Genomic DNA, 24,818 nt, shown 5'->3' with positions numbered 1-24,818 from the left:
TTGCCACAGACAATGCTCAGAAAGTATGGATGAGGACACCTGGGTGGCTCAGTCGGTTAAGCATCCTACTTCAGCTCAGGTCATGATCTCTAGGGCCGTGAGTTCAAGCCCCACGTTGGCCTCTGTGCTGAGAGCTCAGAGCCTGGACCTGCTTCGGATTCTGTGTCCCCCGTGCCCCCTCTCTGACCCTCCCCCACTCATACTCTGTCAAGATCTGTCTCTCAAAAATAAACATTAAAAAATTTTTTTAAATATGGATTAAAAAACAAAATAATGGATTTTTTGGCCTTTTAGTACACATATTACAAAATGTAATGCTGTGAAACTTGGTATTTAAAAATGACCTGTCTTTAGAACATCAAGTGCAGCAATTTACATAAAGTACCATGGAATTAGAAAGCATAGTACAAGATTTATAAGTGCATTTCAAATATCAAGCACCAAAATTGTGGTACAAATTCCCGACATTCCCTATGACATTATGGTTACTAAAACAACACAAAGGCCTAAGAGTGGATCCTGGGAATAAAAATAACACAGAGGTCTTTAGTATCTGATAATATTTGTATTATAATACCCAGAATGATAAAAGATCTAATTCAGCAGAAATGGACCATCATCTTGGGGATGGGAATAGTAAAATACATCTCTGGCCTCATATCAAACAAAATGTATCTTGTTCTGTGCCACTAATATATTGAAATGTGCTCTATATTAAATAATCTTTTTGTAGTCTCCCAAATGTTTCCGTATGACTGGGACAGATCTTTTCTGCCAGCCTTATTTACAGGGACCACAGCTTGTACATAACTGTTTTACTTAATGGACCTGAACGAAGTATGCAAATTGCTCATCGGATCTTTGGCTCAATGTTCTCTTAAATGTGCTCAAAGCATAAGTTCTGCGAAACACTAAGCATAGAAAATGACACAAATGGTGTCAATTTGGTAGTTCAATAAACTGTGATAGGCTTAACTATTACAGGATTCTTAAGTCTAACGCCTAAGCTGCTCATTACTAGAACAGATGCCTCCCAGATCATCCTAACTTAAAATCTGAATACCCTAAAGCCTAGCATGTTCCCAGATAACATATCCGCTAGGTCTTTGCCTCAATGTATTCAAATGACAGCAACGTACATGATATTCTACCTATCCAAGCAGTCGTAACCAGCTCATCCCTACAAGCTAAATGCATGGTAACTATTTAGATAGCAAGGAAGCCTTCCTAGAAGGTGTCACTTTCATTTCTGTAGACTCTGCCATTAGATGAATCAAACAATTCTCACTGTCCAGTTTCTAGTAAACATGTTCAAAAGTAGCGTATTTCCTCTCAACAGTGTTTCTCTTCTAGTAGTTTAAACAAGTGTTTTGCACTACAGTTTCTCCTCTGGTATCCCATTCAAGTTGTACTGAACATCACCAGTAACCTCTAGACACAGAAAGAATGTAGACCAGATTTCCTCAGGGCCAAATATCTGTCTCCTAGCAAGGTGGTAAAGAGTCCGTTCGTTACACCCTCTTACTATATTTTCTACTTCCCAGGGGCGGCTTCTTTCCAGACTCCAAGCAGCTATTCTTGTAAAACTAAAATCTCAGAGACGCTCAGCTTCTGCCAAAGACTAATACTACAGAAAAGTTCAAGTTACTTTTTAATCTACAATTGTACACAAATATTAACCAGTGGTCATCTATAATCAATTAAATAAAATTCCAGATGTAGCTGGCCTTGAAACACTCTATTGTAAAGAGAGGCCACCAAGCAAAGTGGACAAACAATACACACAGAGACAACAGAGCTTATCTAACACCTAACAGTATAAAGGGTTTAAAGGAGGACCAAGGAAAAATAAATGCTTCTAGATCCTTAAGAGCACAACATACAATACAGTGTGGGAGAAAATGACGATGGACTCCGCCATGTTTCTCTGGCTGCTTCTCCCAAGCCTGCTCTTTCAGAAGTCTTTCACATTAAATGGGTTATTGTGTATTAGACTGAAACAGAGAAAAAACACCACAGAGACACATTTGCTTCTTGTTAACAGGTTGCTGAGAAGAGCTGTTGAGCGTGACAATGTCTGCACATCAGAGAGGGCCATCTAACACCTGAGCACTGCGATCTGAAGGACTAGTACTATTAACTACAAGAAATGCAAAATGTCGAATTCACCCCTGGAGAGTTATCCAAAGGTGACGTTTGACTTACGTTTTCCCGGTTTTAAGTGGGAGTCTACCACCTACTTACTGTAAAACTAGAACATTTTGAGACTTTTTTCCCTTCTACTTAGTTTCCCGTGGGTAGTTAGTGCTGCTTAGCCTCCTGAGCAAGGATAACTATCCACAACGTTCACATACTCCTCTCACGGACCACACACCAGGCTCACTTACACTGAGGCTTAACATCAAGCAAAAACACTGTGTGTGTGTGTGTGTGTGTGTGCGCGCGCGCGTGTGTGTGTGTGCATGTGTGTGTGTGCGTGTGCATGCAAATGCATGTATAAATTAAACATGGAACAAATGTAAATAATCATACATATGTATACATACATGTACACACGTGTAAATACATATAAACATGTGTGTGCATATGTATACACACATATACATATACATATACATATACATATACATATACATATACATATATCCCATACTAACTTGGAATCCATTTTCTGGTCACATGAAAAACTGACAATACTTGTTAGGAAACAGAACTAAATGGCCTACAGAATGAAGTAAAACAGGCAGTGAAAATGCCTACTGCCATGAAGCACACAGTCACATGGCCTGGCACTCACCATTTCAGGAGGATTTTCCTATGTAGTAGTAATATTTCTTCCATTACCCTGATATTAAAAATACATTCAAAAATCGTTTCATAGGGGATAATTAAAAAGCAAAAATTACAAGCATGAGAAAAGCAATAAAGAGAATAGTAAATAGTCACTAGGGACTGATTTTTCATTATACTGATGTTTAAAATTTTTATAATGCACACCTATTTCTATAGTTAAAGATGGAAATCTAGAGGACAGGGCACCTGTGTGGCTCAGTTGGTTAAATGTCCCACTCTTGTTTTCAACTCAGGTCCTGATCTCATAGGCTCATGAGTTCAAGCCCTGCATCTGACTCCATGCTGACAGTGAGGAGCCTGATTGGGATTTTCTCTCTCTCTCTCTCTCTCTCTCTCTCTCTCTCACACACACTCTCTCTTTGCCCCTCCCCACTCTCTCTCTGTCTCAAAATAACTAAACTTCTTTAAAAGAAATTTAAATAAAATAAAATTAAAAAGATATCTAGAGAAAAACATTTATAATTCACAAAAATAAAATTAATTTACAGTTCTCACAACAAAATTATTTTAAAGAAAGGAGCTTTATGAGTATTACAATGAGAACATATGATAAATTTCTTGAGAGACTGTCAAAAGATAGAAGTACTGCTTAACTGCATGATTTTATATCCTTCTATACAACAAAAGATGTACCTTACCCATAATACCTTAATGAACAAAGAGGATATATTCCAATGACATATTTGTTAGCACCCCAACCATCAAACGCATAAAATCATAGATGCAGAAAAGGAATACATTGGCACATGAGCTATGTGAAAAGAATGAGAGATTAATGAAAAAAATCAGTTCTAACTGGTTGTACAAGGACATACCAAATAAGCATCTGGGAGTCACAGAGCAGAGGGGGAAGAAATGAGGGACAGGGCCCAAGTTTAGCATAAGTAAAAAGGGACTCGACGGAGGCTGAGGACCAGAAAAGAATCAGAGAAGAGCAAAAGAGAGCCCACATGCATGCTCCTGCTAAGAAATTCACATTAGGGGAAGAGGATTCCCAGGATCTAGAAAAGAAGCAACTGCCAGCACGACCTATAATCGCTACCCCCCAGGCTAGTCTCACAGGAGAGAAGAGGAAACACCATCTGAAAAGCACTTTATATCCATTTTCAAGGAGCTTATCCTCCAAGAGGGATAAGGGGACATTTATGAGTAATAGGAAAACAATACAAATACTATAAAGAAGATTCTGATAAGTGGGAGAGCTAAGGGAGCCCTCCTCCACAAGAGACAGCACTGGTGTCGGATCTTAAAGAATGAGAGGGAGTTTGCAATACACATAAAAAATCTATGTTGCACAAAACAAAAAAAAAAAAAAATCATTTTTAATTAAATCAATCATTAATAGCTCCGGGAGAGGAGGCCAGAGAAAAAACCATAGTGTATGTAGAAACACACTCTTTTTTTTTTAATGCTTATTTTAAGAGAGAGAGAGAGAGAGAGAGAGCGAGCGCACGTGCACGCACATGCCCACAAGTGGAGGAGGAACAGAGAGAGAGTCCCAAGCAGGCTCCAGCACACAGTCCATCGTTGGGCTCAAATTCATGAGATCATGACCTGAGCCAAAACCAAGAGTCGGACGCTTAACCGGCTAAGCCACGCAGGCACCCCAGAAACACTCTTTAAAAAAATGACTGGGGCCCCTTCATGGCTCAGTTAGTTAAGCACCCGACTTCGGCTCAGGTCATGATCTCACAGTCCATGAGTTCGAGCCCCACATCGGGCTCTGGGCTGACAGCTCAGAACCTGGAGCCTGCTTAAGATTCTGTGTCTCCCTCTCTCTCTGCCCCTCCCCAACTCATGTTCTGTCTCTTTGTCTCTCAAAACTGAATAAATGTTAATGAAGAAAAAATAAATAAATAGATAGATAGATAGATGATAGATAGATAGATAAAATGGACCAGGACTAGCCTTCAGAGTGAGCTGTAGGAATAGCATTAAGGTGATTTCAAAATTTCAAGGTGATTGTCAAAAACCATGTTTCCCTAGAAATCTAACAGGGATAAAGTACTCAAACAGATACAGTGGGATTAAAACGTGGGTTGATACCAATTATATTAAAGTAAACCAATCAATTCAACCAATCTACACCTAAAAGTGGCTTTTACTGAATTTCATTTATTTGAAGGTGTCATATTGGACACCAAAATGAGGTAGAGGTCCCAGTGAATAGAAAAGGAAAAAAAGAAAACTACACAATATAAATTTGTTAACTTTGGTTGACCTTCCCCGCAAATAACCAGGTTAAAAACAAGCTTAGAGAATCCTGGAGTGCACAATTTATAAAGCAAAAGGTTGATACAACAAAACTATTATTGGAGTAAGTTGCCTTAGAGCAGATTTCTACATCATCTAAAACTTTAATCTGATGGCATACTACTCACTAGCACAAGATCAGTTTAATTCATGGAGCACGTCAGGATTCTATTAAAACTGCTTTATAAGCACTTATAAGTGTAAGGTATTTTTGTTTAAAAAAGAAAGCAAAAGGCATACAGACATGACCAAGTACATTTAATCACATACTACAATAATTTCAGCTACTTAAGAAACAAGGATGAGCAAGATCATCCTAAGGACTTGTGGCTCCCAGAGCCTCAGACCTGCCTTCATGAGGAAGTGTTCATGCCTCTGTGCTTCTGTCTGCGAATATCCTCAACAAGCAGTTACAAATGAACCAGAAGGGAAAACACGGATGTTTTTATAACACCGAAGACCTTGTTCTATTTTGACTCATGTATACTGCATGGGCAGTAACAGATCTTTCAACCTAAAAGACCTGCCTGATTTGCCAAATGATGTAGGACTTAAAGCCTCATCAAAAATGAGCTGGAGTACGGGGCCCATACCCCCATAGTCTGGCATGATCTGAAGCTTTGTTGCCAGAGAATTGAAAAAGAAAGAAATCAAGTGAAGAAAACTAACTCCTTTTACAGGAGAAAACAAATCACATTGGCATCAATGTAATCTGATAATCTACTCATAATATAATTAACATGGTCACATGTTCTATGGGTCAAATGGAAAATAGAGAAAAGCTGTGAACTCACATTAAAAATGAAGATATTTTTGGGGCGTCTGGGTGGCTCAGTGGATTAAACGTCTGACCTCAGATCTCCAGCTTTGTTGGTTCAAGCCCCATGTCGGGCTCTGTGCTGACAGCTCAGAGCCCAGATCCTGCTTCAAATTCTGTCTCCATTGTGCTCTCTGCTCCTCCCCCCCGCTCACTCTCTCTCTCTCTCTCAAAAAAAATAAACATTAAAAAAAATTTTTTTAATGAAGATATTCTTTAAGAAGTCAAACTCCTAAAAACCTCATCTATGGTCTATCACCTCATCTCAGGTAAGTGAATGTCTGTTAGATTTTTTTATTTCTTCTTTTGTTTTTTTAATTTTATGTAACTCAGGTCTTTCCAAATACCTTTAAAGATCCTGGTTAGCATGGTGACCTCAAGTGGAGAATAATTGATCTACACAACAAGAAATAAGCAGAATCCTTCAAACACAGACATCCTTATTTTTGTTCATTTAACACATATTTCAGGATGAGAAAGACATTTACTGGAAGAGAAAGCCTGACTCAAAAAAAAAAAAAAAAAAAAAAGGTTAAGAAATCTGAGGACAATATCCATTCACAAATGCCAATAACCTCTGATAGTTAACAGAAAAGTTAGATACTAACTACATTTCTATCTGCCTTTTTATCCACCTACCTATCTATATACTTAGTTTCTATCCCCAGAGCAAACTGGGTATATAAAAGGCTGGGACAGGTAGAAATAAAAATGACCCAGACCTGTAACCAAGAAAATCACTGCAACTTCATGAAGTATTAAAAAGAAAATACATTTAGGGGTGCCTGGGTGGCGCAGTCGGTTAAGCATCCGACTTCAGCCAGGTCATGATCTTGCGGTCCGTGAGTTCGAGCCCCGCGTCGGGCTCTGGGCTGATGGCTCAGAGCCTGGAGCCTGTTTCTGATTCTGTGTCTCCTTCTCTCTCTGCCCCTCCCCCGTTCATGCTCTGTCTCTCTCTGTCCCAAAAATAAATAAACGTTGAAAAAATAAAATAAAATAAAAAATAAAAAGAAAATACATTTAAAAACCTCCACTTTTAAGTTCCCTTGAAGCTCTTCTTTAGTCATTTAATGTAAATTGCATAACCTGTCACATAAACATTGCAGGGGAAAACTAATAAATAAGCCTTCAAAATAGTCTTTCCCCTTAAAGGAATCTCAGGAAATACCTGCTCATCCTAAGTCCTTAGCATAGATTAAAGTTAAATTACCGATTTTATATAAGAGACTTACACTGTGCAGCAGCCTCCAAATTTGTCTGTGGGTTGATATAACAGTCTTGATTTCACCCCTTCATTGCCGTCCTTCACAAATCTTCACATCCACAGAAGGAAGGTTCTAGAAAGTGTTGCACACACAGCACAAAGAGCACCAGACAAAGCTGCCTCTGGCCCTTATTTGCTGAAATCCCAAGCCACACCACTGTTCCATCGAGGCCCTCAAGGCTACCCTATACTTTTTTCTAGGCCTCTCACTTTTGTTAAGATCATCAACTCAGACTCAAGCTCAAAGTTTCTCTTTTTTTTTTTTTTTTTACTTTTTATTGGAAAAATAACAATACAAAACAGGATACTACAAACAAAAAAAAATCACAGCTTCTACTATGAGAACCACAAAAACCTTACTCTACCTTTCCTCAGTACTTATTAACAGAGCTGCTTTCTACAATGGTTAATGGCTCCAGAGAGCTAAGGATTATCCTGAAGTATATAAGAAAGTACATTTCAATAACCTGAAGAAAAGGTATTTTGGGAAGGAGACTCACCTAACCATTTCAGGCCATGTCACACTTAGACACCATTAGTTTTCTCCACGTATACAAACTGACCTAGTGTTCAATTTTCATGCAAATCAAATAAATCCTTTGTCTATGTCAGACAAGAGACTTTTTCAAATCAAATTTGATGTGGGAAACAAAGGCAGACGTTAGTGGCAGATAAAATTAAACTTCCTTAAAACCTGCAGCCCATTGACAAATGCTTGAGGCAGGCAGAGTATAATGTTCCTCCAGGAACTCCCTACTGTCTTACTGTTAATGCTCTGCTAGAGGGAAAAACAACCTTAGCTTGATGATAGCTAGGCCTCCAGGATCCTGAGTCTTCTTCAGCATATGAAAATCCTTTTGGAAACTTCCTTTTCTTTACTTTGCCTGACTTCCAAGTATATAATCAGTCACTCCTCATAGTCCTGGGGCAGCTCTACCTGCCCACAGGTCCTGTCCCTGTGCTTTAATAAAACCACCTTTTTGTATCAAAGATGTCTCAAGAATTCTTTCTGGATGTCCCACCCCCACCCCCACAGCACCTCACCATCACTCCAAAACCACAACATTTTGGCACCTAACATGGGGCTGAGCCTTCTCATCTGGACTCTGAGCCTCGGGGAGTACATCCCCTCTCCTTTTATTTTCATTTGAGGGGCTTTTCAAGGAGTATTGTCTTATTGGAACACTTTCACATCTATTGCTCAGAATGCAATCGTCTAGTCAGTGGCTACTCCACAGGGAGGAGAAAGCCTGCCTTTTGGCTGGAAGTTAGTGCCATGCTCGGGATGGTAAGAAGACTCAGACTTAAATGTCTTCTCTTCATTTCTGTTCTTATACAAGGTGGTCCATCTTGGGCCCAGGACAGCTAGCTAAAGTCACCAGGACAGCCCTTAATCTTAAGACTCCCATGGGAGGTTTCCTCCTGATTGGCCCAACGTGATCCCCTCCACATCTCTGGTTTAGCTGCTTCTGGCCAGGAGACCTCTGCTCAGAGCCAGTCGAAACCAGTACCCGAATGAATTAAAACCCAACCGGAGACCCTTTCCCAGGAAATGAGTTTTAAAGGTTACATGTGTTGGAATGTCATTTACACAATGGGTTTCTATCTTTACTGTTTTTCGTCATTACCCTCTACTGAGTATTTAAGTTACAGAATTGGGTAATTTCATCTTGTAAAACTTTTCACTGTTTTCCATGGGTTAAAAACAGCAGGTTCTTCATGGTCTTCTCAGCAAGGCAGGCCAACGTACAGCTTGGCCTTTATGCATGGCCTTCTCAGCAAGGCAAACTGAGTCCACACACTGCAACCCACTGTAGTCTAGAATGCAATGGGGAAGTGTGGGGACCTTTATGTCAGGCGGTAACTTTTACGGCAGGTAATTTTGTTCAAGGGACACCTCAGCTTGTTTTGACACCAGAAACCTCTGACATATCCTACATGTGGGACACAACCTGGGAGTAGGGGTTGGGGGGGGGAGGGGTGGATTTTCTTGGTAATGGACCTCTGTCTTTAGTTCCCAAGGACTCTCCTTTAGCATGTCTCTTTGATCCACTGGAAATAAGTCAGATGGCAACATTTGAGAAGGCACTGATCTGTAACATTGCATGGCCTCCTAGGATCTCAATTAGATCTTTTGCAGGAAACAGGGCAAATGAGACGGAGGTACCCTGGGTCCAGGCCTTCATAGCTCTAAATCAGCATGCAGACCTAATAGTCTCCTGCAGAACCAGGCTGATAAACTCCTTCCTGACATTCTGGATGATAATTTAAATAGGCCTCCTCCTAATAGAAGCCAGGTTGCTGGAAGAAACACAAGCCATTCCTAACGAAGGGGACACTATCCCTCACTGTTCCTCCTTCCTAATGCATGTGGGGGCCTTTCCCACATTTATTTCCCAGGTTAATGGCTATGGTAAATGGAGTCCATTGTGGTTAGTCTATCTCAGGACAGGGACGTGAAGGAATATTCCGAGGCATCTGCTGAAACTCCCTTCGTTTCAGGGAAGTTCCCTGTCTTCTCTTGCCTGGCATGGACTGCCTAACTCCACTTCGGTCGGGCAAAAAAGTGGCGTCTGCTCATCTGTCTGAGCTGACAAGGTTTAGAACCAGGAATACTCTTCCTCTGACTTCTGGTGGCACCTCACCTCTTTTGCCTCCCCCTCCCCGTTCCTCCTCCTGTATAACCGGCTTCTATACCATCCTCAGGGCCTCGGGCACACTGGCTACTTCTCCCGCCCTCGATGTCAGGAGCAAAGAGCACCCTATTTAGACTGTCCAGATTTCCCCACCAGTGTCCCAGGGAAAAACTGACCATGGGGAACAAATTAACGGTCTCTGAAGTGGACCCAAGTGGAACATAATTTAGTATTTAAACTAATTTAAGTTTGTTGGTTTAATAAAAAAGAGTTACCAGCATTAAATATATTAAACTTTTTATTCTACCTACATTTACTGAAGGTCAAATAAGCTGTTTTCTCTTTTGCAGTTTGTTAGCAAAAAGGTGACTTAAAATGATGGTTAATTCTGTCTCACAATTTTCCATGGGTAATTGTTAAGATTTCAAAGTTTTTGGTAACCTGAAACTTTAAAGTTTTGCTTGCATGACAAATTGGAATTGAGTCCATTGGACATCTAGGTCTTTTCCAAACGAGATAAAATACTAAAGTACTGATTATGGCATGTTAGTTTGTGTTTTGTACTTACTGCAGAGAAACTAAGGATATCTGGGTCTGATGGTATACTTGCTTTGTGCATTATAACGTCCTGAGGTTTTTAACAAACTTCCCAAGATTTAAACTCTAAGTCAAGTCTTTTTGACCAAGTAGGCCTTTTTATTTAGTATGTTAAGTTACTCTGAAAGCACAAATAATAGTTGTAGGTTATATTTGGGTAAATACTGTAACTATTCTGGAGATTATATGCAATTCTTAAAGTTTTAATATATTTTAGTATGATGCCATCATGTGATATTCTATGACTGAAGTGATATAAGTTACAGAAATAACTGGACTTCTTGACAGCTATGTTGTAATCGCTCATCATATTTTTTAACTGTGTCCATTTTTGAGTCTTTTTGTCATCATAGTTTTTATTGACTCTGGTTTGAAATATTGCTGGTTCTCTAATGTTTGCTCTTCCAGATTAAGGAAACTTTCTCTTAAGATATCCATAATATACAGGGGTGCCTGGGTGGCTCAGCAGGTTGTGTCCCAACTTTGGCTCACATCATGGTCTCACGGTTCGCGCGCTCGAGCTCCGCGTCAGGCTCTGTGCTGACACCTCAGAGCCTGGAGCCTGTTTCAGATTCTGTGTCTGCCTCTCTCTTTGTCCCTCCCCTGCTCACTCACGTGTGCTCTCTCTCTCTCTCTCTCTCTCCCTCTCTCTCAAAAAACAACAAACGTTAGAAGAAAAAAAAAGATGCGTATGATATACAGAAATAGGATAAAGTATTCCTCTGTGAACAAACTGAAGCATTTAACTTTTCTCTCTACTTGACCCCTGTGAAATTCAGAAAACTCTCATTGAGTGTTCTTTCTTTCATGGCAACTACAGTTATTTGCATAATTCAATAAGCATCTATTCTGATACCATTGGAAATACTGGTTATTTTACCAAGGCTTTGACTGGAATGTCATATTTGAGATACATGCATAGACTCAGATATGACCAGGCAGCTTTAAGAAACTGAGGTTGAATTTATGAAACATGCAGCCCATTGGAACTGTTGGCCTGATACCTTGCTTACATAGCTCCCAGCAGCCTTACCAGGTAAGCAAAGAAGGTCACTTCCTGGCAGGTGCAGGAACCTCAGGGTACTTCGGGGACCTTGAGAAGAGGAATTCATCCAAACCTATAGGTACTCTAGGCATGCCTGATGGCAAGCACTTGGCTCCTGACCTGGACAGGCTTTACTAAAAGTTCAATCTAGAGGTTCCTTACAAAAAAGCTCCAGCAAAGCACATTTTTTTTTTAATTTTAATGTTTATTTATTTTTGAGACAGAGAGAGAGCATGAACAGGGGAGGGGCAGAGACAGAGGAAGACACAGAATCTGAAACAGGCTCCAGGCTCTGAGCTGTCAGCACAGAGCCCGACGCGGGGCTCGAACTCACGGACCGTGAGATCATGACCTGAGCCGAAGTCGGACACCTAACCGACCGAGCCACCCAGGCACCCCCAAGCACATTTTTAAAACATCTATATGATCTATCACTATTCTTGCTAAGTTTATGTAAATAATTAGGCCAGGTTTGTTAAAATTAGACTTGTTTTACAAACAAATTAGTCTTTGTTTGGCTATGGCTCTCCAAACTAAGGTTTCCAATCTTCTTCCAAAAAGCCTTTTCTTACTGCAGACCTATCAATAAATAGATACTAGAATGCTCTATTAAATTATTCATGTCAGGCCAGGTTAATTCATAAATCTCTAAATGAATATGCAAACTATATCCTCCCTAAGCCTGATATGACAGTTACTAGCAACTCACCCCATGTAAACCCAGAAGACCTGGTTTATTTAAAGGATTGGAAACCTAAAACAGCAACGGATTTCACTCCATAACGGAAGGGCTCTTACCGGGCCATATTATGCACTCCTGGAAGGGCTCCTATGGGGCCATGTTATGCACTCCCACTACAGTAAAATTAGGAGGACATTTCTCATGGACTCATATATCAAGAATTAAACCGCTACCTTCCTCGTAGAAGTCTAGTATGTCAGCTGACACGCCTTCTTATTCCTGTGAACCTGTGGAAGACCTCAAATTTCTCTTCAAAGGACAATGAAGGACTGACGGAAAATTCTGATTAACTACCAAAGGTCTTTTATTTAGGCTTCTCTGTCTCATACTATTAACTTTATTTTATTGTCTTTTCCAGTGTCTCCCTGCCTCGTGCCAAGCCTCCTTCACTGCCATAACTTCTAGCTGACAGATGATCCTTTCTACTCAAGGAGGTTCATATAGGTTTTCTCCCTTAGACTGGCTGCCTCTGCCTTTGTAACTCCTCTATATAAATTCCTCAAACTGACCATTGTTGACCCATAGGTAGGGACACCTCTATGCCCCTATTAGCAGGAAGAAGTTACAGATGAGAAGACCTTCCACCCTCAGCAACCTTAAAGATTTAAGGATCAAAACTGTTCAAGGGGTAATGACATGGGAAACAAAGGCAGAAGGAAATGGCAGATAAAATTAAATTTCCTTATAACCTGCAGCTCACTGACAAATGCTTCAGGCTGGCAGAGTATAACATTCCTCCAGGAACACCCAACTGTCTTACTGTTAATGCTTTGCTAGAGGGGAAAAACAACCTTAGCTTGATGATAGCTAGGCCTCCAGGACCCTGTGAGTCTTCTTCAGCATATGAAAATCCTTTTGGAAACTTCCCCTTGCCTTTACCTCCCCCAGCTCCCAAGTATATTATCAGTCACTCCTTATAATCCTGGGGCAGCTCTTCCTGCCCATGGGTGTCCTGTCCCATGCTTTAATAAGACCACCTTTCGCACCAAAAGTGTCTCAAGAATTCTTTCTTGGCCATCAATTTCAGTTCCGTCCCCCACCCCCCACCAATATCCAACCATCACTCCAAAACCACAGCATTTTTATTTTTTTTTTTTTATTTTTTTTTTTTCCAACGTTTATTTATTTTTGGGACAGAGAGAGACAGAGCATGAACGGGGGAGGGGCAGAGAGAGAGGGAGACACAGAATCGGAAGCAGGCTCCAGGCTCTGAGCCATCAGCCCAGAGCCCGACGCGGGGCTCGAACTCACGGACCACGAGATCGTGACCTGGCTGAAGTCGGACGCTTAACCGACTGCGCCACCCAGGCGCCCCACCACAGCATTTTTAAAAAAATGTTTATTTATGGGGCACCTGGGTGGCTCAGTCGGTTGAACGTCCGACTTCGGCTCAGGTCATGATCTCACGGTCCATGGGTTCAGGCCCACATCTGGCTCTGTGCTGACAGCTCAGAGCCTGGAGCCTGCTTCGGATTCTGTGCCTCCCTCTCTGCTCCTCCCCTACTCACACTCTCTCTCAAAAATAAAGATATAAAAAAAATTTTTTTAATGTTTATTTACTCTGAAAGAGAGAGAGTGGAGTGCACATGCAAGCAAGCACAAGCAGGAGGGGGGCAGAAAGAGAGGAAGACAGAGAATCCCAAGCAGGCTCCACACTGTCAGTGCAGAGCCCTATGTGGGTTTGGATCTCACAAATCACAGTGAGATCATTACCTGAGCTGAAATCAAGAGTCAGATGCTTAACCAACTGAGCCACCAGGCACTCCTCAAATTCACTTTCCTTTGTTATAATTACTAAGTAATTATGAGACAGACACAGCAGTAGGCACTGAAGTGCCAAAAAAAAAAAAAAAAAAAAAAAAAGACCTTTTTGTAGGGCCCCTGAGTAACTACCTAATGACAACCAAGTGAGAAGTGCGAGGAGAGTGAAGCTTCTGGTTAGATAACTTGCCAGCTTTCAGGGCAGTGTTGGTACAGTAACAGTGTGCCATTTTCAGTGGGCTCACATAAAGATAGCTAAATCTGGAATCAAGAATTTTCACGGTAATCACACAAGACAAGAACAATTCCTTACACAAAATCATCCACGATGATATGTTCCCTCTAGTATTACAAGGACCCCTGTCCGCAGATGTGAGCTTATTGGCCTAATAGGTTTGCATTCCACGACGTGCGAGTTGGATGCTGAGAATACTAAAGAATTCTGTGATTAGAGAGAGTCATCTGGAATACGCATCAGCATATCAACAATCATGTGGTTCTGTCTATCTAATTTGGCCTGTAACTTACATTGGCAACCTTGGCGGAAGTATCCCTTTGGAAAAAAAACTCAAATCTCATGGAAGAGCAGAGGTTCAAAACACCAAATGGTATTTAATAATCTTTTCTAGCCTAGGGTTAATCCTATACAAATCAAAGAAAAATGTAAAAAAAAAAAATAAATCAAAGAATAGTGTTAAAAAGAAAGTTAATAAAGGCTGCTTTTTACAGGAAAACTCATGGAAATATGAATTCTGTAAAACTACTGTTTCTATTTTTCAGCATTCCCTAGAGATTCTAATACCCTGTTAACATTTTTTTTTTTAATTTTGCAAATCTGGTTACCCTGCAGATATCTTATTGTTGGATGCTAGGATGAGTGAGGCTTGAGGATGCTTTTTGTTGTCCCTGGTGCCAAAACTATTCACACTTCAACAAACACTTAGTAAGTACTCAGGATTAACATCCACAGGGTGGATCAGAAATGCGGTATAATGATGCTACATTGTAATTCTGTCCTTGGGGATTCATGATGCAGAAACCACAAGTGGAAACTGGTTAAGAAAAGATTTATTCTCCTGGTAATTCAATAACTAAATCACTTTGCTAGGAATTACACTTTTTGGTATGACAGTCAGATTTTGGAATATTTAATAGTCATGTTCATCCTACAAGGAGTAAAGAAAGTAAAGAAATGTGAACGCTAATTGAGATTACCTTTGCTCCAAAGATGACGAACACATTTGTCCACTGGCTGATTCAGAACCACAAGGCAGTATTTCAACTTCCCTATGGAAAAAAAAAAAAAAAGTAAATAAGTAGGTGAAGTCCTTTGTTCCCCTCATTTGAGCCTGGAATTACCCTCTACTGATCCAGATTTTTTTTTAATGTTTATTTCTTTTAAAGGGGGGAGAGAGAGAGAGAGAATATGAGCAGGGGAGGGGCAGACAGAGGGAGACAGACAATCCCAAGCAGGCTCTGCACTGTCAGTACAGAGCCAATGGGAGGGCTCAATCTCACAAACGGTGAGATCAAACCAGGAGCTGGATGCTTAACTGTCTGAGCCACCCAGGTGCCCCAATTAACCCAGACTTTCCGTCTACACAGAGCTAAATTTCAACCACAGCTAATTTCTTATACCTTATTTTTATTTTTATTTTTTTTTTCAACGTTTATTTATTTTTTTGGGACAGACAGAGACAGAGCATGAACGGGGGAGGGGCAGAGAGAGAGGGAGACACAGAATCGGAAACAGGCTCCAGGCTCTGAGCCATCAGCCCAGAGCCTGACGCGGGGCTTGAACTCACGGACCGCGAGATCGTGACCTGGCTGAAGTCGGACGCTTAACCGACTGCGCCACCCAGGCGCCCCTTCTTATACCTTATTTTTAAAAGACACCATAGTTTAACTAGATCTTCTTTATTCAGTATGTCTACCACATTACTATATTGCTGAGGACTTGATTATAACAACAATTTATCATAAAAACAACTGGGTAGGTTTCTTTTTGCAGGGGGTAAGGGGGGGAATGCTCTTAAAATGACATCCTTATGAGATACCACCCCTTTGACACAACTACTCTTCTGCGGGGCTGGTCCGGCATCCTCACAACGTTAGTTGCCAGGTGGTATATGGGCTTTGGCGGTGTGTCCTCACATTCATTTTTATTTATTCATATTCTCTCCCCCACTCCATCTCTCCCCACCGCATACAAAACTGCGTGTGTGTCTGCACAGAATCCCATAGCTCTTATCATGATTCTTTCATTCCAAGTTTTTAGATGACACTCAAAAGATGAAGACACTGAAAAGACAGAGGAAAGTTACTTCTCCAACAGTCATTCCAAGCCCTTTATAACGTACTAAAAATAGTGCAAAGCAAAATGCAATCAGGCTATCGAAAATCTGTCATTCGGCTCAGTCCAAGCACTCCATTTCATTTATGAAAGAGAAATGTTTGTTTGGTGATAAGAAAAATTAATTTTTAAGCAATCTCAATATTAGAAGTGGAACAAGATAAGGAAATGCAAAGGGGAAGCCATCATCCACAGCACACGTTATTAAGTGCTGATTATATACTAGGCACTGCAAGTACAAAGAGGACTAAGATTACAGAGTATCTGTGAGATAAAACATTTATAATAAAGAGGATTTATTCTACAACACAATACGACACAAGTATACGAAGAGTGCCAGGTAACAGATAAATGAGTATGGAGGGAGTTCAAAGCCCAGAAAGTCAGTAAGGTCTGGTGTCACCCCAGAAATCTTTGTGAACTGCAGGTTTCCAAACTTGATCTTAAAAGGAGAAAGGAAGCTGAAAAGAATAAAGGAAAGAGCATTCCAGACAAGGAAAACAACACAGCGGAAATTGCTATCCTTTGCCATTAGGGTTACTTCCATACAGTTTCAGAAGTGACACCCTAATGACAGGAGCCCAAGGCATTAGCACTGGCATCCCAAATTTCAAACATACTGTTTAACTTGACAGAGGAGTTTAGGTTGAGGCACACAGGAAATATTTAAAACGATACAAAATGAGTAGTAAAAGCAATTTGTGTCTATTTGGTAATCACGCACACAGAGACAATAGCTAAGGTCAAAGAGCAACCTAGCACCTAGGATACTGCAAAGAAAGCAGAGAGAAAAGAACAAAGGATGAGAGAAAAATTATTCTGTTTTGCTCACCACCGCAGAGCTGAAGGACATCAACAAAGGAAACTCAGAAAGAAAAGTCAGAAAGGTAAAGGAGTGAAGAGGGGATTTCCAAGAACGTGCTGTCAGTAACACAGCGTGCTGCTGAGATGTCACAGACACTGAAGAACCAACAAAGGTCAATGAGGAGGGCACATCTCAAAGCAAAATCTGAGAAGTCACAGAGAGAGCCTCAAGACAGTGAAGAGACAAGAAGTTAGTAAATCAGGAGGAGAGATGCCTCTTCTCACAAAAATAAAAAGTGAACCATGAGAGGCGTGGGGGAAATGGCAGCGAAGTCAAGAGCAAGTTCTTCAAACGGAAGTAATCTTATATTCTAAAGAGGAGAGATGCGAGAGGAAACAAGGAGAGGATTCAGTCATTCCTTTAGCAGGCATTTAGAGAGCACAAAGCACTCCCATTCAGGCCCTGCTGCGAAAGCAGTGAGCAGCAGAAGTGAGGTTCTGGACCTCCTCAGACTTCCATCCTACTGATGAAAATAGTTATTGAGATTGAGGTACGCGAAAACATGCAGAGGTAGAGGTGGAGCATGGTCGATTTACTTGTACGTGAACAAAAACGAAGCGAGAGTATGGAATTAGAGCAGAATGTGAACAATTTTCAAACAACTGCTCTAAGAAGTGGATGACAGAAGCTGACGGTCCACAGCTTTAAGACTACAATTTCACTGAAACTTGGCAGGCCAGAAAGGAATGGCAGGAGATCTTCAATGTGATGAACAGAAAAAATATGCAGCCAAGAATCCTTTATCCAGTAAGTCTGTCATTCGGAATAGAAGGAGAGATAAAGGTCTTCCCAAACAAACAAAAACTGAAGGAATTCATCACCACTAAACCAGCCCTACAAGAGATCCTAAGGGGGATCCTGTGAGACAAAGTACCAGAGACATCGCTACAAGCATGAAACCTACGGACATCACAATGACTCTAAACCATATCTTTCTATAATAACACTGAATGTAAATGGACTAAATGCACCAACCAAAAGACATAGGGTATCAGAATGGATAAAAAAACAAGACCCATCTATTTGCTGTCTACAAGAGACTCATTTTAGACCTGAGGACACCTTCAGATTGAGAGTGAGGGGATGGAGAACTATTTATCATGGCACTGGAAGTCAAAAGAAAGCTGGAGTAGCCATACTTACATCAGACAAACTAGACTTTAAATTAAAGGCTGTAACAAGAGATGAAGAAGGGCAGTATATAATAATCACAGGGTCTATCCATCAGGAAGAGCTAACAATTATAAATGTCTATGCACCGAATACCAGAGCCCCCAAATATATAAAACAATTACTCATAAACATAAGCAACCTTATTGATAAGAATGTGGTAATTGCAGGGGACGTTAACACTCTACTTACAGAAATGGATAGATCATCTAGACATACGGTCAATAAAGAAACAAGGGCCCTGAATGATACATTGGATCAAATGGACTTGACAGATATATTTAGAACTCTGCATCCCAAAGCAACAGAATATACTTTCTTCTCAAGTGCACATGGAACATTCTCCAAGGTACATCACATACTGGGTCACAAAAGAGCCCTTCATAAGTATACAAGAATTGAAATCATACCATGCATACTTTCAGACCACAATGCTATGAAGCTTGAAATCAACCACAGGAAAAAGTCTGGAAAACCTCCAAAAGCATGGAGGTGAAAGAACACCCTACTAAAGAATGAGTGGGTCAACCAGGCAGTTCGAGAAGAAATTTAAAAATATATGGAAACAAACGAAAACGAAAATACAACAATCCAAACGCTTTGGGATGCAGCAAAGGCAGTCCTGAGAGGAAAATACACTGCAATCCAGGCCTATCTCAAGAAACAAGAAAAATCCCCAGTACAAAACCTAACAGCACACCTAAAGGAAATAGAAGCAGAACAGCAGAGACAGCCTAAACCCAGCAGAAGAAGAGAAATAATAAAGATCAGAGCAGAAATAAACAATATAGAATCTAAAAAACCTGTAGAGCAGATCAATGAAACCAAGAGTTGGTTTTTTGAAAAAATAAACAAAATTGATAAACCTCTAGCCAGGCTTCTCAAAAAGAACAGGGAGATGACCCAAATAGATAAAATCATAAATGAAATGGAATTATTACACCCAATCCCTCAGAGATACAAGCAATTATCAGGGAGTACTATGAAAAATTATATGCCAACAAACTGGACAACCTGGAAGAAATGGACAAATTCCTAAACACCCACACGCTTCCAAAACTCAATCAGGAGGAAATAGAAAGCTTGAACAGACCCATAACCAGTAAAGAAATTCAATCAGTCATCAAAAATCTCCCAACAAATTAGAGTCCAGGACCAGATGGCTTCCCAGGGGAGTTCTACCAGACGTTTACAACAGAGATAATACTTATCCTTCTCAAGCTATTCCAAAAAATTGAAAGGGAAGGAAAACTTCCAGACTCATTCTATGAAGCCAGTATTACTTTGATTCCTAAACCAGACAGAGACCCAGTAAAAAAAGAGAACTACAGGCCAATATCCCTGATGAATATGGATGCAAAAATTCTCAGTAAGATACTAGCAAATCGAATTCAACGGCATATACAAAGAATTATTCACCATGATCAGGTGGAATTCATTCCTGGGATGCAGGGCTGGTTCAACATTCACAAATCAATCAACGTGATACATCACATTAATAAAAGAAAAGATAAGAACTATATGATCCTGTCAATCGATGCAGAAAAGGCATTTGACAAAATTCAGCAACCTTTCTTAATAAAAACCCTTGAGAAAGTCACGATAGAAGGAACATACTTAAACATCATAAAGGCCATTTATGAAAAGCCCACAGCTAACATCATCCTCAATGGGGAAAAACTGAGAGCTTTTTCCCTGAGATCAGGAACACGACAGGGATGTCCACTCTCACTGCTGTTGTTTAACATAGTGTTGGAAGTGCTAGCATCAGCAATCAGACAACAAAAGGAAATCAAAGGCATCGAAATTGGCAAAGATGAAGTTAAGCTTTCACTTTTTGCAGATGACATGATATTATACATGGAAAATCGGATAGACTCCATCAGAAGTCTGCTAGAACTGATACATGAATTTAGCAAAGTTACAGGATACAACATCAATGTACAGAAATCAGTTGCATTCTTATACACTAATAATGAAGCAACAGAAAGACAAATAAAGAAACTGATCCCATTCACAATTGCACCAAGAAGCATAAAATACCTAGGGATAAATCTAACCAAAGATGTAAAAGATCTGTATGCTGAAAACTATACAAAGCTTATGAAGGAAATTGAAGAAGATATAAAGAAATGGAAAAACATTCCATGCTCATGGATTGGAAGAATAAATACTGTCCAAATGTCAATACTACCCAAAGCTATCTACACATTCAATGCAATCCCAATCAAAATTGCACCAGCATTCTTCTCAAAACTAGAACAAGGAACTCTAAAATTCATATGGAACCACAAAAGGCCCCGAATAGCCAAAGTAATTTTGAAGAAGAAGACCAAAGCAGGAGGCATCACAATCCCAGACTTTAGCCTCTACTACAAAGCTGTCATCATCAAGACAGCATGGTATTGGCACAAAAACAGACACATAGACCAATGGAATAGAATAGAAACCCCAGAACTAGACCCACAAACGTATGGCCAACTAATCTCTGACAAAGCAAGAAAGAACATCCAATGGAAAAAAGACAGTCTCTTTAACAAATGGTGCTGGGAGAACTGGACAGCAACATGCAGAAGGTTGAAACTAGGCCATTTTCTCACACCATTCACAAAAATAAACTCAAAATGGATAAAGGACCTGAATGTGAGACAGGAAACCATCAAAACCCTAGAGGAGAAAGCAGGAAAAGACTTCTCCGACCTCAGCCGTAGCAATTTCTTACTTGACACATCCCCAAAGGCAAGGGAATTAAAAGCAAAATGAACTACTGGGACCTTATGAAGATAAAAAGCTTCTGCACACCAAAGGAAACAACCAACAAAACTAAAAGGCAACCAACGGAATGGGAAAAGATATTTGCAAATGACATATCAGACAAAGGGCTAGTATCCAAAATCTATAAAGAGCTCACCAAACTCCACACCCGAAAAACAAATAACCCAGTGAATAAATGGGCAGAAAACATGAGTAGACACTTCTCTAAAGAAGACATCCGGATGGCCAACAGGCACATGAAAAGATGCTCAACGTCGCTCCTTATCAGGGAAATACAAATCAAAACCATGCTCAGATATCACCTCACGCCAGTCAGAGTGGCCAAAATGAACAAATCAGGAGACTATAGATGCTGGAGAGGATGTGGAGAACGGGAACCCTCTTGCACTGTTGGTGGGAATGCAAATTGGTACAGCCGCTCTGGAAAACAGTGTGGAGGTTCCTCAAAAAATTAAAAATAGACCTACCCTATGACCCAGCAATAGCACTGCTAGGAATTTACCCAAGGGATACAGGAGTACTGATGCATAGGGGCACTTGTACCCCAATGTTTATAGCAGCACTGTCAATAATAGCCAAATTATGGAAAGAGCCGAAATGTCCATCAACTGATGAATGGATAAAGAAATTGTGGTTTACATACACAATGGAGTACTGCGTGGCAATGAGAAAGAATGAAATATGGCCCTTTGTAGCAACGTGGATGGAACTGGAGAGTGTGATGCTAAGTGAAATAAGCCATACAGAGAAAGACAGATACCATATGGTTTCACTCTTATGTGGATCCTGAGAAACTTAACAGAAACCCATGGGGGAGGGGAAGGAAAAAAAAAAAAAGAGGTTAGAGTGGAAGAGAGCCAAAGCATAAGAGACTCTTAAAAACTGACAACAAACTGAGGGTTGATGGGGCTGGGAGGGAGGGGAGGGTGGGTGATGGGTATTGAGGAGGGCACATTTTGGGATGAGCACTGGGTGTTGTATGGAAACCAATTTGACAATAAATTTCATATATTGAAAAAAATAAAAAAATTTTTTTTAAAAAGACTACAATTTCATTTGGGGCTAACCAGCAAATAGAGGATATCAGACCCATCTGTAACTTCAGCACTTTGCCCCCACTAATTCTGCTGGGAGGAGCAGGAACAGGCATAAATAAACAAGATGATAAACGCTAATGACATGTGGTTTGAGAATTGGCAAAATCACTGGTCAGGAGGGAAAGGGATCTAGGACGCTCCCGTGGGCAGCATGACCGTGAACGACTGTGACCGAGACAAGTAACCGCCTCAGGAGGCTCTTTCTCTTGTTTAACAACAGAATCCTGAAGGGTGTTTTCATTTTGCTTCATTTTTGGGTTTTGCTTTCTTTGGCTGTTTTTTGTTTTACTGGACACATTACTGTTCAGGTGGAAACCTGTGTATCCCAGCATCCTTTGTAGCAAAATGTAGTCTACAGGTGAAGTCTGGCCAAGGAGATGTAATCAGACCTTTGTAAGTTACCTGTAGGAACCTCCTCAAAATGGAGGCGGCTCGGGGCGCCTGGGTGGCTCAGTCAGTTAAGCTTCTGACTGGGGCTCAGGTCAGGATCTCGCAGCTCCCTGCATCAGGCTGTGAGCCCCTGGAGCCTGCTTCAGACCCTCTGTCCCCCTCTCCACCCCTCCCCCATTCACCCTCTGTCTCTCTCAAAATAAATACACTTAAAAAAAAAAAAAAAGTGGCGGCTCTATCCTCTGCTTTTCTTCTTCCATCCTGCCCTCTGCATCAAGGATTGAGGAACTGCTGAATAGAATTTCTGCAGCCACCTGCGATCATCAAAAGAGCGAGCAACAGCCTGAAGGAGGCTGGGTCCCCCATGACTCCACAAAGCCTCCATTACACTACCTCATTGCCTGCCTGCAGAGTTCTTTCATGTGAAGAAAACTAGACTTCTATTTCAAATCATTACTATTTAGGGTTTCCCTATTCTACAGAAACTAAATTTTAATTAATGCAATGATCATGGTCCAGGCTGTGTTGAGACAATCTAGACAGGAATTGGAGAGGACGTTAAAGAGGAACAGGCATGCATCAGAATGGAGGAAGGAAAACTTTAACCCACTCATTCACTCAACATAGAGGGAACATCAATCTAAGAAATTCAAACCCTGGCACACGGCAGGTGCTCAATGTTACTGGCAAGGAGTTAATAATTTGGATCAACCAATGGTCCTTTAATGTTTGAGAAGGTCTGCATGGCTAAAGAAGGCATTCAAGGATACAATATGTATATTTATTTTTTTCAACATTTTTTATTTATTTTTGGGACACAGAGAGACAGAGCATGAACGGGGGAGGGGCAGAGAGAGAGGGAGACACAGAATCGGAAACAGGCTCCCGGCTCCGAGCCATCAGCCCAGAGCCTGACGCGGGGCTCGAACTCTCAGACCGCGAGATCGTGACCTGGCTGAAGTCGGACACTTAACCGACTGCGCCACCCAGGCGCCCCGTGTATATTTCAATAAATAAGTGAAACCACCTTCTGTCACAGATTCTTTGATATGTAAACTCATCCCTCAAAGGGAAAGGCTTTATTATCCATGTTACTGCTCCTCTAAACCAATACTTTCACTAAGGTGGGATCTGTGAAGTGATTCTTGAAAAGAATGACACAGTATGAAAATATACAATAAAGATTTACTAAATAAGTTATTAATAATCAAGAACTAACCACTTCAGCGACTTCTATATATCACATTTATGTTAAGCCGATTCTATCTATGGGTCCTCAAATACTGGGATCCGAAATTCTTAACTTTTCTCATCTAGTCTCCTCTGGAACTTTAACTCAATGAAGTCAGTTTGGCATTCATATCACATTCAAAGCCTTACTAATGCACAGGCTGCAGAAAAAGTAGCATCCAGAATTACATGTGGTAACTACACGGTTTATGGGAGTAGATCTCAAAGCAGACATTCTAAAATCTACAACTCCATATCCCTCTGGGGTACTAAATCATGGGACACTGCCTTTGGCTCTAAATTTGGAAAAGCTTATATAAAGAGAGAAAGTCTTTATATGGAAGTAAGTGGACAGTATTATTTCAAGTATTTGCCCAGGGGTCACACTGATGTGATGTGCTTCTTGGATATGCAAACAGATTTCAGAGAAAGGCTGGGAAGAACTTCCTCATTATGCTATAAAGACTATAAGTTTTGTATCAAGTGTCCTAAGGCAATCTCAAAGAGAAATGTAAGAGCAGAGAACGTGATTTCAAGAGTAAGAGAACTTTTTCTTTATATAATGCACTCCATTTTAAAGAACAGAGAACACAGACTGGTCTCAACTCATCAAACATAAAGTCACAAGTACTAGAATTGCTTTCTCAAAAGGGTTTCATTTAAGGCAGAAGATAGAAAATCCCTGATCCTGGATATACCAAAACCAAAGTGCTCCAAAGGTGCCTGGGAATCCTGAATTAAGTACAAAGGGAAATTTCCAGACAACAGGATCCTAAGGAGACAGGACAATTAAATATATTTAAATGGTATGTGAAAGGGACCCAGGAACAGAAAATTTACACTAGGTAGAAACTAAGGAAATCTGAATAAATGATGCAATAATAATATATTAATACTGGTTCATTAATTATACAAATGTACCATACTAAAGTAAAATGCTAATATGGGAAAAATTGAACACGGTTGGGGG

General features: G+C 40.5%; 1 protein-coding gene across 7 annotated transcripts in view; it reads right to left on the bottom strand.

Moving 5' to 3' along the window:
- TPK1 (thiamin pyrophosphokinase 1) overlaps positions 1-24,818 on the bottom strand; it is a 352,058-nt gene that overhangs the window by 255,404 nt on the left and 71,836 nt on the right. For 6 of the 7 annotated variants that reach the window (XM_086687735.1, XM_086687694.1, XM_086687709.1 and 3 more), the window contains one exon: positions 15,184-15,255. The exons of the other annotated variant lie outside the window; for it this stretch is intronic. In XM_086687735.1, coding sequence (XP_086543861.1) covers positions 15,184-15,255 — 72 coding nt within the window. The remainder of the gene's footprint in view (positions 1-15,183; positions 15,256-24,818) is intronic. 7 annotated transcript variants of the gene reach the window in all.

Source organism: Puma concolor, chromosome A2 (genome assembly GCF_028749965.1).
Source record: "Puma concolor isolate L17-30 chromosome A2, mPumCon1.1.hap2, whole genome shotgun sequence".
Lineage (NCBI taxonomy): Eukaryota > Metazoa > Chordata > Mammalia > Carnivora > Felidae > Puma > Puma concolor.
This window is presented reverse-complemented; position numbering and strand designations above follow the sequence as displayed.